Source organism: Ceratotherium simum, chromosome 16 (genome assembly GCF_057802395.1).
Source record: "Ceratotherium simum simum isolate JZ-2026a chromosome 16, ASM5780239v1, whole genome shotgun sequence".
Classification (NCBI taxonomy): domain Eukaryota; kingdom Metazoa; phylum Chordata; class Mammalia; order Perissodactyla; family Rhinocerotidae; genus Ceratotherium; species Ceratotherium simum.
The window spans coordinates 40,215,642-40,235,974 of NC_141915.1; the positions used below are offsets into that span (position 1 = coordinate 40,215,642).

General features: G+C 36.8%; 1 protein-coding gene across 2 annotated transcripts; it reads right to left on the reverse strand.

The window, feature by feature from the left end:
* Positions 1-964: 964 nt before the first annotated feature.
* On the reverse strand, positions 965-7,994 carry KRT222 (keratin 222). 2 transcript variants are annotated; one of them, XM_004434522.3, is made up of 6 exons: positions 7,899-7,994; positions 4,655-4,783; positions 3,617-3,837; positions 1,976-2,052; positions 1,657-1,792; positions 965-1,234 (listed from the first exon to the last, which is right to left on the reverse strand). In XM_004434522.3, exons 1-6 carry the CDS (start codon positions 7,992-7,994, stop codon positions 1,006-1,008), a joined length of 888 nt encoding a protein of 295 aa, XP_004434579.1. In that variant the 3' UTR covers positions 965-1,005. The 2 variants fall into 2 exon arrangements, with proteins under 2 accessions (XP_004434579.1, XP_087296336.1); XM_087440210.1 differs by having other exon boundaries at positions 3,617-3,852.
* Between the last annotated feature and the right edge of the window lie 12,339 nt (positions 7,995-20,333).

A 20,333-nucleotide genomic window follows, 5' to 3' on the forward strand; every position in this document is an offset into this window, starting at 1 on the left:
ACAAATATATTTTCTACCCATATTTGTTACAGTTTGAACAATTTAAAAACATATCCTGCAAATACTCTTAGCTTAGACAACAGTACTGTTATCTTACTTCACATAAATGATTGCAAGAAATATTTATAATACTTTATAGAGTACCTTATCTAATGCTCACATCAAATACTCAAATTAATCACATTTAACTTTACAGATGGGACAGCTGAGGTGGTGAGAGGTTGGATAACTCTGTTCTAGTAATTGTAATTTCATGTTGGTGCAGCTGGCCTTCTAATTTTCTGTAGGGGAGGACAAAACCTTTAAAGTTCTTTGAATAAAGTAAACTCTGCTGGAAATCAGATAATGATTACAAAAAACTTTCAGGTGAAGATTAACTTAATTTTACTTAATCATCAAATTAGCTGAGAGGTTTGTTCTCTAGTTTGCTCAGAACTGCTCATGGAAAGTTATTTTTCGAAGTGTGCAAATGATTGTCTCAAAAGGAAAAATTTTGGTTAAATGAATATTGAGTCTTCTTTAAAAGTTTGTTTATAATTGCTTTCTTTTTTTAAGTAGAAAAATCTTTTTAGATATAATGGATCATCAAATAATGGTGAGTTACTCAGTGTGATTCTTAAGATAATACAATCATATTTAAACAAACTATTCCTTTTTCCTTAGAATATTCAGCCATTGAGTAAAATTTCCAAGACTTTACTAAGCCATCTTAATGCTTACAGTCTCTGATAAAATTTCAAGGGAAAAAGAAGACTATTTGGAGAATAAATAAAATAGAAACTGTACTGAATTTCTGATTTTATGTTTAAGCTCCCCCTCTCCAAAAAATACACCCATAATTAGACTCAGAGAAATTTTATCCTTTACTTTTTTTTTCTGAATAGAATCACACATTGATCGTAACACATGTACTTAACTTACATTTTGGGACAGAAGGCGATCAGCATGGCCCACCTTGGTCTGTCCCAATGTCATTTTCAAATCAAGTCAAATACTGTCTTTGGATTAATTAGCTGCTGATGGAGGTTTGATAGAGGGGATACTACATGATCTTCTCATGATAAGCCTGACTTCTATATCTGGTAGATTATCCTGCTTAGTCTGTAAACACCCTTCATCAGTGGCTGCTAAATGAAGATCAAATCGAAGAGAAACAGATTTTTTCCTTAGTCGAGGGTTATCTTTAAAGAAGGAACCTTCCCATTCTTTAATAACTTCATCCACTTTCTCTGTCCTGAAATGATAAAATAAACTTTTCTATATGAAGAAGTATAGATATATTTTAAAAAATGTAATATGTATTTCTTGTGAAAAAGAAGCCAAAAAATTTGTATAATTTATATTTTACATTTACATTTTAAATTGTAATTTACATTGTGGAATTTATAATTTATATACTTTAAAAATCATATGAATATAATTTCTAAGGAATTGTATGGCATTCTCATGTTTTGGTTATATTTTTAGGAAAATGGTGAATTAAAGATTGAGTACTCCATCTGAGTTTTCATTTATATATATTTATTCATGTCAGATTAAAAACCACAGTATAAAATTATGTCTGGAAATATTCAAAGATTACTGAGATTACTCAATTGAAGTTAATTTCTTTGCATGTGTTTATTATTATTTCTTGGTCAGAATTATTTTACTTACTGGATAGTACCACGAGCTTCAGTGCTTTCCTTCACGATATTTCCATTTAATATTGCCTGTTTGGTCACTGTTTCCACTTTTTCATTCTCACACTTCTGTGGGACTTTTGTTGAAAAAGATATTTCATTTATAATGGCTGTGAAAATGTTACTTATGAAATATTAAATTACAATGTGGAAGTACTATTCTCAGTCAATTTATATGTCGAACTTTATTCAAATATTGCTTGGTTTAGCTACTTTAGAGTGTTTAATTTATTAATAATCCCTATAAATGGCATTTCACTTTTCAAGTTAGTTTACTTATATCAGAAACTCACCTGAAGGTAAAACAAAACCAACTCTACTTGTGGTAGGTTTTTGTTCTTTTTTTTCACCTTGGATGCAACCATAATATCTGAAATTGGAAAGAATTATGTTATAGGAGCAACATTGTATTAGCATATAATTGAAACAAATGCTCACCAGTAAGAGAATGGATAAATTGTAGTATATTCATCAATGGAAACACTATTTAGCAGTGAAAATAAGTGAACTAAGGGTATACTGTATCTTTATGGATGAATCTCCCAAGTATAACATTGAGTGGACAAAAAAAAGATAAATTGTAGCTAATTTTATAAAGGTTAAAATAATATGCAAAACAATTTCATGTTTTGCTTAGGGATACATACATATTAGTATAAAGGAATGTATGAGACTAATAAGCATCAAATTCTGGGCCAGGTTAGACTGAGGGAGGAGGATGAGATTGGAGGGATGTGGTTTAGGTGCCCCAGGGTAGGGGGCAGATTTCAACAACGTTGTAAACGTTTCACTTCTTAAGCTGGGAGAAGTGCATACCTGAGAGTTCATTATATTTTTCTTGATACTTTCTTGTATATCTTAAATATAGCATAACAAAGTTTAAAAAAATTGTATTAAAGACCACTTTATCAACATCTTGAATGATTAGGCATTAAATAAAGTTTACAACCATTTATTTTATTTAATAATAAATTATGTATATATTTACATAGCACTGTTTTAAGCACTTTAGAAACGTGAATTCATTTAATCCTCACAGTAATCCTATGAGGTAGCGTTATTCCCATTTTATAGATGAGAAAACTGAGGCACAGAGAGGTTCAGTAACTTGCCCAGCATCACTCAGCTAGTAAGTGGTATATTTTGAATTTAATTTATGTTTTTCAAAGATTTAGTAAACGTCAAGACTTATTGTAGGTTAAAGTAGTTTCATCTAGTTTTATAGAGGACTCAGAATTCTGAAGCAAGCAAGAATAATGGTTTCTTTTTATGAGAACATGGAAAATTGGAAGTTGTGCTGTGCTCAAAGCCATGTGACCTTATAAGTGATATTACAGATTATGAAAATGTGTGAATTAATAAGAGTTCTTCTTCTGATACCTTTTGTGATCAGGACATCTGGAAGTCTTTTAACATGTACTCAGAACAACATTGCTTTCTATGGTTGTAATATAAGCACATTATTATTATTAATTATTATTATTATTTTGGTGTTTGATGTGTGGTGGGAGTGGGCTCTTGGGGTGGGGGTGGGGGATGTGGTAATAGTATGTGAATTTTCCCAGCTTTACTTGTGGGTGGTCCGTAGAAGGCACTAATTCTAAAAGAGATGAATGGCAAGGGAAGTGAGAAAGTTAAGGAAGGTCATTTTTGTAGCAATTGAGAATTGTTAACATTTTTGTTCTAGGCTTAATGTGCTCTTTGTTGTAGCTCACGTCCCTGACTTTGGTTATCATGTTCATAATTTGGGGAGGCTGCAAATAGTTCTCCCACATATTCCTTGCAATGCATACTAATCCTATTTTGTTGTCGGAGCTCGGCGAGCATGCCATGGTGATGATGGGTTTTTTAGATTTAATTTCTCTGACTACATCAATGATGTAAGCGGCACTATATTTCTGGCCACTTGTTATTAACCATATGGAATGAGGTACCTGATTTCTTCCTTTTCGAGGAGGCGGCGATAAGTTGCTATTTCTTGTTCTAGCCTCATCTTTGTGTTGAGAAGCATCTCATGCTCTTGAAGCTGCTTTTCGATGCCACGCCTTACTTCCTGTAGCTCTTTTTCTAGTCTTTCAATCACGGCCTCTAAGTCTTGCAGCTGCGTCTGGTAATGTTGCTCGCTGGCGTGTAGGGAGTTTTCAAGGCCCCTTTCCTGTTTTATATAGATCTTCATCAGTGAAACAAAAGGTGTTTCTGAAATCTGATTTGCAATGTTTTCATCCTATTGTGTTCTTTCTTAAAAAGGTTGCAATAATTGTACAACATTTATGCAAGAGGTCTTTTGTTACAGCTTTGTGAATGACCCACGTTAAAAAAATTATATTATATATATATATATAGCTAGAGAGCTTACTATGTCAAAGGTATAGTGTGATAATTCTTATGGCAAAAAAATATTCTGCAGTGTGATTAACTTATTATATCACTCTGATTTACAGTGATTTACTGGATTGGTTCCAGGACCCCCCACGGATACCAAAATCCGAGGATGCCCAAGTCACTTAGTTGGCCTGCCTTACCTGCGGGTTCCACATCCGCGGTGATGGAGGGCTGACTATATTTGATATTTTAAATATTGAAAGTATAGAATATTGAATATAAAAGGTGTTTTAGGAAGTGTTTAAATCTTTTTCTGTTAGAAGTCTCAATGGTATGGATAAAAGACTCCCTACTGTTATGACTTTGGTTAATGACAAAGGCTCTATTCCCCTACTCCAACAATTAGAGAACCCCAGTGTGATAAGCAAGGATTACTTCATTTTTATAGGCATGAACTAAACCTTGAATGAATTGATAATAGCCCTTGTCATGATGGAGGCAGGGGTAGTTGAACTAGGACCAGGGATAGAATTCAGTGGCCTTGGTTTTTAGTTTCTCCCTGTAAAGTAATGGACATGATTCCTTTCCCTCTCTTAACCAGGTAACATCTGAGGACTCAATGGGCCGATCACTTTTGAGATTATTCTCACCACAGCATGGAGGGATTCAATTTCCACTTGCAGGTGGTACCACTGGCGACGGGCTTCCTTGAGTTCTGCTTGAGCTGCCTTTAAAGCCTCTTCATCTTTGTCCATTTTTTTGCTTATATCTTCTTCTAGCTAGAAGAAAGCGAACAACAACAATAACAAAAAAAACAAAGAGCACTCTTGAAAATGAGACATTTAAAAGCAATTATAGAAAAGGAGTATAGGAATTAAATCATTTTTTTCTTCAAATTGTTAATTACAAATGTGTTCTAGTGCTTAGTTACTAATTGATTAAATATGTGAGCAAGTCAGTTGCACTCTCAGCCTCAGTTTTCTCAGATGTAAAAGGAACCTCAAAAGTCCTTTCCTCCTGTAATAGTCTGTGATGCAGAAAAACACATCTATTTTAATGAAAAGTAACGGTTTGCAGGACCGAAGTTTGAGACCTCTGATTCTTAACTTTCCATTATTTATGATATCATTAAGGAAGAAAGATTGAAAATTAGCTACTATTTCCCTCCCATATTTTCCTGTAGACTGCTTTATAAAAAGCTGCTATAAATCCTAAACGGATCAATTCTGGGACTGGGTATATGAACGGGGAGTAAATACTGCTAGAAAGTATATTATGAATAATTTAGAGAATTAAGTTATCATAGGCATTAGAGGTTCCAAAATAGACTTCAGTATTAAGAAAACCCATTGTTGATTTATCTTTTTTTGAAAATGATCTTTTTAGAAGGCATGTTAGTTATGGCTATCTAGGGTAGTAGCAAAAATGACATCTTTAAAGATTGTTTTCTAAATGTCCTCATATTAAATAAAAAGAGAAATATTTTATATTCAGCTTTAAATATTCTTATGCTGATGTTGAAATTAAAGTATCTTTTGACAGAATTCTCAACATTTGGCCCCAAGAGCAGTAGGAGCCATGTATGGAATCGACTGTAGTATTTTGAAGCAAAAATGACAACTTTTTAATCTTTTTATAAAAATGCATTTTAAAATAAAAAAAATTTAATTTGATGGTACAATAGATTTTTTTTGTTTAAAGGAAACATTGGAGTAAATGAAAGTCTATGAATAAAGTTTAGGACAAGGAATTAGAGAACAAAATTCATGCTTCTTTTGGCTTGTTGTATCACTTGTTCTTAGTGTTAAGTTGGTAAAGGCAAGCAGCAGCAAATATCAGAGCAAAGACAAAAGAGAACGTCAGGAATTGAGGAAATAGGAGAGCATAAAAATGCTGGTGTCTACTGGTCTCTTGGATTTTGAGTGTGGAACTGGCAGCTAGGTTGTGTGGAAACTGGATTCCAAAGATGGCCTCCGATGAACCACACCTCCCCAAATTTCTGTCCTCGTTTGGTCCCCTTCCACGCTGACTCTGGGCTGAACTATGTCTTGCTTTAGCTAGTAGAGTGTGGCAGAAGTACTGGTTTTAGACCTAAACCTTAGGAAGCCCTGGACAACTTCCACTTCTTTGCTTTTGGGAGCCCTGATCCAACATATAAGAAGTCTGGATACCCTCTTGGAGAGATCATGTAGAGAGGCCAGATGGAGAGAGACCTTGAGGCTACATGGAGAGAGAGAGAAACAGGCCCAGTTGTCTCAGCTGAGCCAGCCTTCCAGAAATCCCCTGCCAAGGTGCCAGACACATGAGTGAGCCACTTTGGATGTCCCAGCTAGGCTGTGCCCCAAGATGACTGAAGTCCCAGCCAATGTCCTGTGCAGCAGAAGAATCACCCCCACTGAACCCAGTCAACCCACAGAATCATACCAGGGAATACAATAGCTGTTTTAATCCACTAAGTTTTGGGGTGGTTTGTTATACAGCAAAAAGTAACTAAAATAGCTTGTGTTTCCTTATTTTATAATAATTAATCAGGCTTTCTTGAATTTATTCCAGCTGACATTCTGAATTCTTTGAAGAAGATCCTCTAAAGTAGATTTATGTTAAAAAGACTGAAGAAAACTTACTATAGTCTTGCTTTTTCACTTTAATTTATTCATTTCAGCATTGTGACTTGTAAACTAAATAACTTGTATTTTTACTGTTGCAAAATAAAATGTTTATTTCATTTATAATTTTCAGAAATTGTTATCTATTAATTTTTTTCTTCTTTTTGTAAAAGGTGAGTGACCTATTCCAACACTTAAATATCCCAGTGACTTTACTTAATCTAGGATACTGATCATTCTTTATGAAGACTGAAAATGTTACCCAGAGGTGAAATTTATAATGTTACTAAAGATGAATTGCTAATGGAATAAAGACCTATGATTTCCTAGCAATATTTTTTCCCTTTTAGTGATGTTCTTAAGTAAACGCTGCTCTATTTGGGTGCTTGGAATAGAATTTGAATTCAGATATGATAGGTAAACTAAAAAACACACACACACACACACACACACAAACCCCTGAATTTCTGAATCTTCATTTCTAAAATATTTATTTGTACATTTGATTGAAGATTAGAGACCTTAATTAATTGCTAAAGGTGATTTTCACTTTAAAACAAAATAAGTCTATGAAATTAGGAATTAGCCCTTATTTACCTGGGCTCTCTCTTTTTTTAAATACTTAAATATTGCATGCTTAATATTGGAAATAAACATATCTCATAGTAGAAAAGGAAAAATCTATAATCTAAGTGGAGAGTCATTATCAATTTGGGGAATTTTGATTGTTCCATTTATATCATTGTTCCTGAATGCCATGTTCACATACTCAGATGATTTCTATTTATAACAATCTGGTATAAAACTGAACTCATTAAAAAGATGATGGGAACCTTTTAGAAATATTTTACTTAGCTTTATCTCTGCAAAGTGTGCAAGCCAATAAATCTTACTATAAAGCTTGTCATATTAAAGATATTATTTAAATTATCTCTATAAATAACTCCGTAATATCTTTGAAGTGTATTTGAAATGCTTCCTTCCTGAAAGAGGTTAGAGTGAACCATTTTATTGCATGTTGACCCCATGTTTTGTTAATGATAGTCACCTCGTAATTTATATAAAAATCAAATGCATCAATCCACATTTATCTGATGGTAGTTTAACAGTATAATCACAGCATTTCCCCCTGTAGCCCCAGTCACATTGCAGTAAAAGCTAAATTCCTTCCCCAGTATATGCTGCATTGAAAAGGAAATACTGTACCTCAGAGAGGCCGGGACAGGAATTGGTTAGACATGGATTGTCTCCTTATCCTGGAAGGTGCCTGTCTGTATGAAATCATTACCTGGATCCTTGTTGAGAGCACGGTCTCTATCTGATTTCTGGTGAGGAGCTTTTCATAGTTTGCCCTGATCTCATTGAGTAGCTGGGACAGCTCCATTCTGTTCCCATCCTCCACCTTGGCTAACTGAACCTTATCGATAGGATGAGTCGCTGCGGCAGAGCCTGCTCTGTCTGCGTCGCCAGCAGAGAGAGCCTGTGGAGCCTTAAAGATGCAGAGCTCCTTTTTCAGAAGCCAAGGAAATTCCCCTGTTTCTAATCAATTATTCAAATATTTGGTAAACCCTTTTCTCCTATCGTTGTCAGTATAGTAGAAATGTCAGACCTCCATAAAGGAATAGGAAAGTGAAAACACCCTCAATATTTCTAAGTTGGTTCTCTGTAAAACTGAGCACTTTTTGGGGAAAAATTAATTTATCTTGTAAAAAGGAAATGGGGTATTACAAAGAAAATTAATTTTTGTTTCCCCAAGATATTGCATGGAAATACATCTGGGCCCAGAACATGATAGCTAAACTTTTCTTTTACGGTTTTTCTCACCATTTGGATTATTTAAACAGAAATGCTATGGTAGGGTGTTAGAATATGTTGTAAATCTTGAATATTCTGACAGTTATGGGAAAAACTACCATCAAATGAAGTTGACAATTGTCATTAGCCACAGAACTGATTGACTGTATTTTTCTCCAATGCATACTGTGTGGCTCATGCCTGGCTGCTGGCCTGACAGCAGGGCTTGATGTACTGAGGTGAATTCCTGAAGGCATATTACAGATGAAGCTGTAGAGATAAGTGCTAATAGAGTATGAGAGCCGAGAGTTAACATTTCCAACGTTTTAAAAAGGTTGAAGAAATATAACCAGATGGTCCCTGTGCAGAGTGTATTCACTGAGGTAAGATTTATTGTGGGGTTGCTCCCTCATTAGTAAACTATGGTTAATGAGAACTCGTACTTGTAAATATAACATTTGTGCAGCTCTTCTAACTTTAAAAAGCACCTTTTCATCTAATCTTCGCAATCCCTATCATTTTGTAACCTGTAAAGATGACGAGCCTGAGGCAGGAGAGGTTAAGGCGTCTTGCCAAAGGTCATAGGGTGATGTAATGGCATTCTTGGACTGGTACTTTGCTTTCTTGGCTGTATTTCATATATTGCCCCATCTGCTTCTGCATTCTCTCTCTCCAAACCTAAATTCCTTGTTTAATCTGGCCAGCTAGTTGCTAGACGTGACTGAAATATTTTTGAGAATAGATCTATCATTATATCATTATTGGTATTTGTGGCTTGGCTGAAATTGTATCTAGAGTGTAGTTCAGGAAATAATCAATCTTTGGCTCTAGCACTCACAGGACCTTTGAATGTGCATCATGCTCTTTTAATTTCTGAATTAATTCACTGCTGGCCAGCCCAGTCAGTGCTGGGCATTCCCAAAGCTTCAGAAATCATAATGCAAGTAAGCAATGGTGTCATTCTTATAGGGATCATCTTGAATCTGCTCTAATTGTTAGAAAAAGAGATCATTTGAAAATGTACTTTATTAATAGGAACAAATTCTTTATAACACACTCACAACTCCCAAAATGCTGAGGCTGAGGATACCAGCTCTAGAGACATTCTTGAGAGTGAGCCCCTAGGTCCTTGGGAATTAGAATTCAAGACTGATGGCCATTCACTCATTCATTCATTTGGTTATTGGAGGGCTACCGTTTGCACAGCAGTGTGCTAGGTGCAGATAAAGTGCTAGAGGAATTCTGAAGAGGAGAGGTGACCTCCTAGGGCATCTGGTGGGAAGAAAAGACGGAGGAGGCATTATAGAAGCAATAGTAAAAAACAAAAACCGAGGCTAAGGGCCAGATCATGGAAAGGCAGGCTATGAAGACTGAGTTTTATTTAGTAGGTAATGGAGAGTCATTGCTGGTTTATGACATGGGGAGTCCCATGCTCAGGTTAACTTGGGAGTAGTGTGAAAGATTTCAGAGTAAGGACACCAATTACAGAACCACTGTTCATGAAAAGAAATATAAAGCTATTTTTGAAGTTCAGAGTGAGAGATCATGGGAAACTGAATTTGACTAATGCCATGGGAGCAGAGTAGGGGGATCACGCATGAAATCAGTGAGTTTTAGCAAATGGCAACTGGTTATGAAGAGAAAGGATGGAGAGGTCAGAGATGACTCATTTACGCTCTCTGCAACCAGAATGTCAGTGATTCCATGATCAGAAACAGGGAAGAGAGGAGGATAATTAGATTAAATCCAGCCCCTTAAAGCACCATGATGTCGTGGGAAAAGATCTGGCTTCAAGCCTCTGCCTACCAATTACCGGCAAAGTGAGCATGGTAAAGTACTGATGCTCTTTGAACTTCAATTTCCTCATCTGTAAAATGAAATTAATGACACACCCCTCATACCACTACTCCCACTGTCATTGGTAGGTGCCATTATCACCATTCTCATTTTATAGATAAAAATACTGAAGTACAACGAAGGGCAGAGCCAAGATTCAAAGCCAGGCAGTCTGACCCCAGAGCCTACCCTTTAGAGGATAACTACTATGAAACGTCTTAGTAACCAGAAGTAAAGCACTTGGCACATGCTAGAGGTCCTTAAATCGTTGCTACTTAGAGTGGGAACTTGTTAGAAATGCAGACTCTCAGGCCCCATCCTGGACCTTTTAGATCAGCATCTGCATTTTAGCACGATCTCTAGGTGATTTGTGTGCACACTCAAGTTTGAGAAGTACCACTTTAAATCACTGGTTCTCAAACTTGTTTGCATATTGAAATCACTTAGAGAACTTTAAAAACTAATGATGGCTTGCATCCCTCTTCCAGAGATTCTGATTTAATTAGCTCCAGATATTGCCTGGGCATCAGAATTTTAAAAACTCCCCGGGTAAGACTAATATGCAGCAAAATTTGAGAACCACTGTTATAAACGTCGTTTCCTTCCACCCAGAGGAGATGGGTTGTTAAGTGTGAAGTAAGACTCCCAAATTTAAACATCAGCAAGTCCACACCCTGTAACGAATTAATCTTTATTTTAAGCTCCCATTCTGTAGAGGATGTGTAATTAAATCTCATCAATTGGGTTTCCTGCCTTTTCTCCAAAATTTCTCCAAAATGCATCCAAGTTTTGGGGAACTTCTGTAGTTGTGGCTAGGGGGCCCGTATCGTCTTTGATGTCATCTCTCCAAGTCTGTGTTCACTAAGTCAGTTATTATTCTCCCCACTTGTCCCATTCTCATTGCTGGGGAAACAAAAACAAAATCTCCCAACACAGAAATCCTCTCCACAAAGGTAGTAGAGAAAGAAAACACTTTTATAATTGAATAAATATTGAACCAGAATGTGATGTACACCACAGGCAATCTGCTAAGAGATTGCAAAGACAAAAAGAAATCTCACCCTTTTATATAGCCAAGCAGATAGAACCCATTACATCCCTGTTCTCAAGAGAAATGATAATGAGTCCTTAAGTAAGAGGACTTGACAGCACCATTTGTCACTCATGGTCCATCCTAACTTTCCCTGGTAATTGGGGTCACCATCTGTGTTAGCTAATAGGCTTCATATGAAGGAAAAACACGCTTCTTTATAACGGGAGGTAGTTTTGGAAAGGGGCTCCTACCTTCCCACAGAAACTGGGAGACCAGGGTATTGCTTCCCTTGGATGTTTACATTCCAAAGATATGATTCCCAGGTCCTTGAGAAAGACATTCCTGGGTTGCAAAACCAGCCAAATGCTTATTTAGCTTTTAAAAAGATTTACTTACATTTCAAAGAGACGGAGAAAGAATTTGCAATGACGAGGTTTCTAAAGTAAAAGCTCTAAGAAAAGGGACTGAGAGGGATGTCTCTTCCCTTATTTCAACAGGGAGAATGAAGCCTCTTTTTCTTAGTTTATATTTGCCCTTACAGCATCCAGGTGCTCTCTTCCACACTTCTTTCCGTGCTTGAGGGCTTGAGAAGCACTTCAGTGCTTCAGCGTGCCGGTGGCCTGGAAATACCAGGTAGCTTGTTTGTGGCCCCATCTGCCCAGACACACTGCACAACCATAACCTATTTGGCTCTTGTCCCTTTCCTGGGGCCACGATCCAAGAACCAGTGCGCAGCGCTCCTGAGCGCTCAGGTCCCTAAAGTAACCTCCCGTTTTGCTGCTTTGCAGGGTCTCTGACTCAGAAGTAGAGCATGGGGCTTCTTTTGAAGACCCACCACTACCCCTGTCTCATCACTTCTTTCTGCCCTCTCCCTTCATCCAGGGAGGCTCTTCCATTCTTCAGGGCTCTATTCTAGAATGCAAGCCCCAAGACCTGTCTGTCTTGTTTATGGCTCTGTCCCCACTTTCTAGCTCTGTGCCTGGCATAGAGATGGCAGACAATAAAGATGTCCAGAAGGAATGATGTTTCTTCTGAACGTTTTGTCTGGGCCCTCAGTCCTCCTCATTCTAAGACCAAGGACTTGGTTTTTGTTTCACTCTCCCCTGAGGCAATGAACTCACAGTGACCTATTTACTTGAAGGAAGTGGGGGTGGGGGGTGATGAACTACCAGAAGACAGGTAAGTACGGTAGTTCAAAAACATCACACTCTCCACGTTTTTAGTGTTTATAAATCCAAGCAAGTCAGGCACGCAGACATCCTCTATCTTGTGGATTTTGGGAACTTTGGCATTAACCTTTGGGATAAATAGCATCTTTTCTAACCTGTTTGTACTTAAGATTGGATTGTTGCTTTGAGGAGGAAAAAAATATTGAAGGGAAAATAATGGGTTAATGTAATACACTTGGGCACATATGTATGCACTTTTTATGCAATGCGCTTGGGCAATTTTTAAAATTCCTAATTTTATTGTATACAGAGGTCACAAATCTTAACCCATTTAATGTTTTCCTGTCCTACACATAAATATTGTGATCAAGTTTTATTCTAAAAAGCATATCAGATAGAATGCCTGGCAACACAAGTTTATATTAAATGGATTTCTCCTCCAGGCAATTGGAAATATAAATCTTGTTTCTTTAGACAGACATATCAGTCCAATTGATCTTTTAATTTTGGGGATAATCTCATACAGCTTGGGTATTATTTTGTTTATTAAGTGTAATTTCTTTAGCAGCTTAGGATATTGAGAGTCTCTTTTTTTAATCAATCATGCATTTTAATAGGATTATAGATGCATAATTAGTCAGCAAATAAGGATGGATTTTTTTGTACTTTAAAAAAATTGTTATAAGTTGACAGGCCTTTACTTTCCTGGTTTGTCCCCTTTTAGTTGTATTGTTGATTTTTCTACTCATAGGAGCATGCCTGCACATGATATTGTTTAATCTTGTGTTTCGTGTATCAGGTAAGCACATAATTAAGCAGAGATTTGTGTTGGAATGTGTTTGTCAGCATCTTTCAGCATGTTCCAAGGAGCAGGAGCAATGCTTGCTTGTGTTTCCAGGTGTCTTGTACACACGTTTCATGTGGAGTAATTAAGCGGGATATAGTACACACGCAGGCACACGTGTTCACAGCAGATGCTGAATTCATTCCTTGCTGCTGTAACTCAAGAGGAAAAGGCAGGGTTATTTCTCTAATCAAGGACTCTGCCTTTGGGTCCTATTTTCTCTGGCATTTTCCACAGCGCTTCCCCTTCCTACTTTGTTCACAGCAGCCTGACACACACAGATGTTCCAGGCTCAAAAATGAGCATCGCTAGAGGGTGAGGCCATTTTAGAATCAATTACTATACACAGTTTTGGTGTATTACAGATACAATTCATGTTATATTGTTAGCTTTGCAGACTCAAAGCACTAAACAAAACTATTCAGCAATTCAATTTCCTTTTCTCCATCCCCTTTTTCATCTGGAGCTGCCTTATTAAGTCCCAACCTTTGAAATTATGGTTCTTAGGCTAAAACTGTGCCCCCATCCACCAGTCCCAGTTGACCTGCAGTATTTGCCTTTCTTTTCTGATCCCAGGAAGAGAGGTCTTTGTTGGGTCCTAAGTACATCTCCCTCACGATTGGCAGGTGTTCCCTTAGCTTCCCTTCCTATCTCTGAAATACTGATTTTTCTAAATCTTCTGTCTCTAACTGATGACCTTGGCCCTGCTGTCTTCTATTAAGTGTCCTGGATAGTCTAGTCTTAGTTTATTCTAGACAATTTAATCCCTTGCCTTGTAGTCATCCTTTCTTGGCTTTTGTGTTTGTTGTCTTTTTTTTCCTCCTTCTTCAAAAACATTTTATTTTGTTTAAAAATTTTTTACTTAGACTGTTCTCACAGGCTTTCTGCCTGCACAGCACTTTTTAGCATCCTGACAGGTATTCCTCAAAGTTCCCTAAAGGCATCCCTTAATTCGGCTCAACTCTTCCCCTGAATGCAGCCGTGAATTTTCTTCTCTTCAGCTTGGTCAATATTTCTCTTTATAGTGTTTTGTCACTATTGTTCAGTGGTTAATAATACGCATGTGTTTATTCATTGAAGGGCCTTTTTCATTTTTAATTAAACTTTATTTTGAGATAATTGTAGGTTCAGTTGTAGGAAATAGTACAGAGAAATCCCACATACATTTCACTGTGTTCTTCCAATGGTAACATCTTATAAAACTAGAGGACAATATTACAACCAGGACATTGACATTGATATAGTCAAGATACAGAACATTTCCATCACCATAACGTTCTCTCCTGTTGTCTAGGGATTTTTCTGAGTTTTGGCTCTGGGTGGTGTGCTGAGTACCATGAGGGATGAGGAAAGGAACCAGATACTGATCCTATTGAAACTGCCTCCATTCAAGGTAGTAAGTGGGAAGTGCCACAGAGAGGCACCTCTGAGAAGGGAGTAATTGCTTTTATTTTTCAATTATTTTTAAAAAAATTATTATAATTTATTTTTATTATTATTTTTTTATTGGGGTAACGTCAATTATTTTATTGAGGTCATATTGGTTTATAACATGGTGTAATTTCAGGTGTACATTATTATATATCAGTTTCTGTATAGACTGCATAGTGCTCATAACCAATAGTATAATTTTTATCTGTCACCATACATATGTGCCCATTTACCCCTTTCGCCCACCCCCGCCTCTGGTAACCACTGATCTGTTCTCTTTATCCATAAGTTTGTTTATATTTCACATATGAGTGAAATCATACAGGGTTTGTCTTTCTCTGTCTGGCTTATTTTGCTTAACATAATACCCTCAAGGTCCGTCCATGTTGTTGCAAAAGGGATGATTTTGTCTTTTTTTTTTTGGCTGTGTAGTATTCCATTGTATATATATACCACATCTTCTTTATCCATTCATCAGTTGATGGGTACTTGGGTTGCTTTCACGTCTTGGATATTGTGAATAATGCTGCAATGAACATAGAGGTGCATAAATCTCTTTGAATTGTTGATTTCAAGTTCTTTGGATACATACCCAGTAGTAGGATAGCTGGATCGTATGGTATTTCTATTTTTAATGTTTTGAGAAATCTCCATACTGTTTTCCAGTGGCTGCACCAGTTTGCATTCCCACCAGCAGTGTATGAGGGTCCCCTTTTCTCCACGTCCTCTCCAACATTTGTTATTTTTTTGTCTTGGTAATTATAGCCATTCTGATAGGCGTAAGGTGATATCTCATTGTAGTTTTGATTTAAAGTTCCGTAATAATTAGTGATGTTGAACATCTTTTCATATGCCTGTTGGCCATCTGTATATCTTCTTTGGAAAAATGTCTGTTCATATCCTCTGCCCATTTTTTGATCAGGTTGTTTTGTTTTTGTTGTTGAGTTGTATGAGTTCTTTATATATTTTGGAGATTAACCCCTTGCCAGATATACAATTTGCAAATATTTTCTCCCAGTTGGTGGGTTGTCTTTTCATTTTGTACCTGGTTTCCTTTGCCTTGCAGAAGCTTTCTAGGCTGATGTAGTACCATTTGTTTATTTTTTCTTTTGTTACCCTTGGCTGAGTAGACATGGTATTCAAAAAGATGCTGCTAAGACCGATGTCAAAGTGTGTACTGCCTATATTTTCTTCTGGGAATTTTATGGTTTCAGGTCTTACATTCAAGTCTTTAATCCATTTTGAGTTAATTTTTGTGTATCGTGTAAGAGAATGGTCTACTTTCATTCTTTTGCATGTGGTTGTCCAATTTTCCCAGCACCGTTTATTGAAGAGACTTTCCTTTCTCCATTGTACATTCTTGGCTCCTTTGTTGAAGATTAGCTGTCCATAGATGTGTGGTTTGATTTCTGGGCTTTCAATTCTGTTCCATTGATTTGTGTGTCTGTTTTTGTGCCGGTACCTTGCTGTTTTGATTACTATTGCTTTGTCGTATATTTTGAAGTCCAGGATTGTGATGCCTCCAGCTTTGTTCTTTTTTCAAAGGATTGCTTTGGCTATTTGGGGTCTTTTGTTGTTCCATATAAATTTTAGGATTCTTTGTTCTATTTCTGTAAAAATGTCATTGGGATTCTGAGTGGGATTGCTTTGAATCTGTAGATTGCTCTAGGTAATATGGACATTTTAACTACGTTTATTCTTCCAATCTATAAGCATGGACTATCTTTCCATTTCTTTATATCTTCTTCAATTTCTTTCAATAATGTCTTACAGTTCTCAGTGTATAGGTCTTTCACCTCCTTGGTTAAATTTATTCCTAGATATTTTATTCTTTTTGTTGTGATTGTAAATGGGATTGTATTCGTGACTTCTCTTTCTGCTAGTTTGTTATTAGCATATAGAAATGCAACTGATTTTTGTAAGTTGATTTTGTACCCTGCAACTTTGCTGTAGATGTTGATTATTCCTAATAGTTTTCTGATGGATTCTTTAGAGTTTTCTATATATAGAATCATGTTGTCCACAAACAGTGATAGTTTCACTTCTTCCTTTCCAATTTCGATTTTTATTTCTTTTTCTTGCCTAATTGCTCTGGCCCAAACCTCCAGCACTATGTTGAATAGGAGTGGTGAGCATGGGCATCCTTGTCTTGTTCCTGTTCTCAGAGGGGTGGTTTTCAGTTTTTCACCATCAAGTATGATGTTGGCTGTGGGTTCGTTATATATGGCTTTATTATGTTGAGGTACTTTTATTCTATACCCATTTTATTGAGAGTTTTTTTTTTTAATCATAAATGGACGTTGGATCTTGTCAAATGCTTTCTCTGCATCTATTGAGATGATCATGTGATTTTTAGTCTCATTAATTGATGTGGTGTATCACATTGATTGATTTGCAGATATTGAACCATCCCTATGTCCCTGGTATAAATCCCACTTGATAATGGTGGTCCTTTTAATGTATTGTTGTAATCTGTTTGCCAATATTTTGTTGAGGAGTTTTGCATCTATGTTTATTGGCAATATTGGCTTGTAATTTTCCTTCTTTGTGTTGTCTTTGTCTAGTTTTGGTTTCAGGGTAATGTTGGCCTCATAGAATGAGTTAGGATGTGTCCTGTCTCCTTCAATTTTTTGGAATAGTTTGAGAAGAATAGGTATTAAATTTTCTTTGAATGTTTGGTAGAATTCTCCAGAGAAGCCATCTGGTCCTGGACTTTTGTTTTTTAGGAGGTTTTTGATTACTGTTTCAATCTCTTGTGACTGGTCTATTCAGATTCTCTATTTCTTCTCAATTCAGTTTTGGGAGGTTATATGAGTCTAAGAATTTATCCATTTCTTCTGGGTTAGCCAGTTTGTTGGTATACAGTTTTTCATAGTATTCTCTTAGAATCCTTTGTATTTCTGTGGTTTCCATTGTAATTTCTCCTCTTTAATTTTTAATTTTATTTATTTGAGCTTTCTCTCTTTTTTTCTTAGTGAGTCTGGCTAGGGGTTTGTCAATTTCACTTATCTTCTCAGAGAACCAGCTGTTAGTTTCATTGATCCTTTCTACTTTTTTTTAGTTTCTATTTTATTTATTTCTGCTCTAATTTTTATTATTTCTCTCATTCTGCTGACTTTGGGCTTTGTTTGCTTTTCTTTTTCTAGTTTTGTTAGGTGTAGTTTAAGATTACTTATTTGAGATTTTTCTTTGTTGAGGTGGGCCCATATTGCTATAAATTTCCCTCTTAGAACCACTTTTGCTGCATCCCATAAGAGCTGGTATGTTGTATTTTCATTTTCATTTGTCGTCAGGTAGTTTTTGATTTCTCCTTTGATTTATTCATTCATCCAATGGTTGTTCAGTAGCATGTTGTTTAGTCTCCACATATTTGTGACTTTCACAGTTTTTTTCTTGTAGTTGATTTCTAGTTTCATAGCACTGTGGTTGGAAAAGATGCTTGATATGTTTTCAATCTTCTTAAATTTATTGAGGCTTTCTTGTTTCCCAACATATGGTCTATCTTTGAGAGTGTTCCATGTGCATTTGAGAAGAATGTGTATTCTGCAGTTTTTGGATGGAATGTTCTATATATATCTATTAAGTTCACGTGGTCTAGTGTTTCATTTAAATCCACTATTTCCTTGTTAACTTTCTGTCTGGATGATCTATCCATTGATGTAAGTGGGGTCTTGAGGTCCCCTACTATTATTGTGTTGCTGTCAATTTCTCCCTTTAGGTCTGTTAATAGTTGCTTTATATACTTTGTTGCTCCTGTGTTAGGTGCATATATATTCATAAGTGTTAAGTCCTCTTGGTGGAATGTCCCTTTTATCGTTATATACTGCCCCTCTTTGTCTCTCATTGTTTTTTTTTTATCCTGAAGTCTGTTTTGTTTGATATAAGTATGGCAACACCTGCTTTCTTTTGCTTGCCACTTGCTTGGAGTATCTTCTTCCATCTCTTCACTCTGCACGTATGTTTGTCTTTAGAGCTGAGATGTGTTTCCTGGAGGCAGCATTTTGTTGCGTCTTGTTTTTTAATCCACCAAGCAACTCTGTGTCTTTTGATTGGACAATTCAATTCATTTACATTTAGAGTGATTGTTGATGTATGAGGGCTTAATACTGCCATTTTATCTATTGTTTTCTGGTTGTTCTACATTTCCATTGTTTCTTTTCCCTGTATTTCTGACTGCCATTTCAGTTTGGTGGTTTTCTGTGATGATTTTCTCAATTTTCTCTATGATTTGTGTCTCTGTTCTGATTTTTTGTTTAGTGGTTACTATGAGGTTTGTATAAAAGATCTTATAGATGAGATAGTCCATTTTCTGATAGCCCCTTATCTCCATTAGCCCAAGCATGTTCTATCCCTTTCCTCTTCTGCTTCTGAGTTATTGTTGTCACAAATTATTCTTTTTTGTGTTGTGAGTTTGTGAATAAATTGAAGCCTTTATAGTTATTTTTGATGCTTTCCTTCCTTTTACCTTTTATGTTATATTTAAGTGTTTGCTAACCTGTTCTGATAAAGAGCTGAAATTTTCTGATTTTGTTCATGTTTATCTCATAGCTCAAAGCTTTGTAAATCTTTGCCTTTTTGTTTCAGGTAGGAGGGCTTCCTTCATCATGTCTTGTAATGGAGGTCTAGTGGCAATGAACTCCCTCAGGTTTTGTTTATCTGGGAAAGCTTTTATTTCTCAATTGTATCTGAAGGATAGTTTCACTGGATAGAGTATTCTTGGCTGAAAGTTTTTGTCTTTCAGTATTTTGAATATATCATTCTATTCCAGCCTGTAAGGTTTCTGCTGAGAAATCTGCTGAAAGCCTGATAGGGGTTCCTTTGTAGGTTGTTTTCTTCTGCCTTGCTGCCCTTAATGTTGTTTCTTTATCATTGACTTTTGCCAGTTTTACTATTATATGCCTTGAAGAAATTCTTTTTGCATTGATGTAATTAGGAGGTCTATTGGCTTCATGTACTTGTAAGTCTAGATTCTTTCCCAGGTTTGGGAAGTTCTCAGCTCTTATGTTTTTATTTTTTATGTGAGGAAGATCAGCCCTGAGCTAACATCTGCCAATCCTTCTCTTTGCTGAGGAAGACTGGCTCTGACCTAAAATCCGTGCCCATCTTCCTCCACTGTATATGGGATGCCGCCACAGCATGGCTTGACAAGCGGTGTGTCAGTGCATGCCCAGGATCCGAACTGGTGAAACCTGGGCCGCTGCAGCAGAGTGCGCACACTTAACCGCTTGCACCACAGGGCCAGCCCCACAGCTGTTATGTTCTTTTTTTTGTGAGGAAGATCAGCCCTGAGCTAACATCCATGCTAATCCTCCCCTTTTTGCTGAGGAAGACCGGCTCTGAGCTAACATCCACTGCCAATCCTCCTCCTTTTTCCCCCCAAAGCCCCAGTAGATAGTTTATGTCATAGTTGCACATCCTTCTAGTTGCTGTATGTGGGATGTGGCCTCAGCATGGCCAGAGCAGCAGAGTGTCGGTGCACGCCCGGGATCCGAACCCAGGCCGCCAGTAGTGGAGCACGCGCACTTAACCGCTAAGCCACAGGGCCGGCCCCAGCTCTTATGTTTTTAAACAAGCTCTCTGCTTGTTTCTCCCTCTAGAATACCTATAATCCTTATG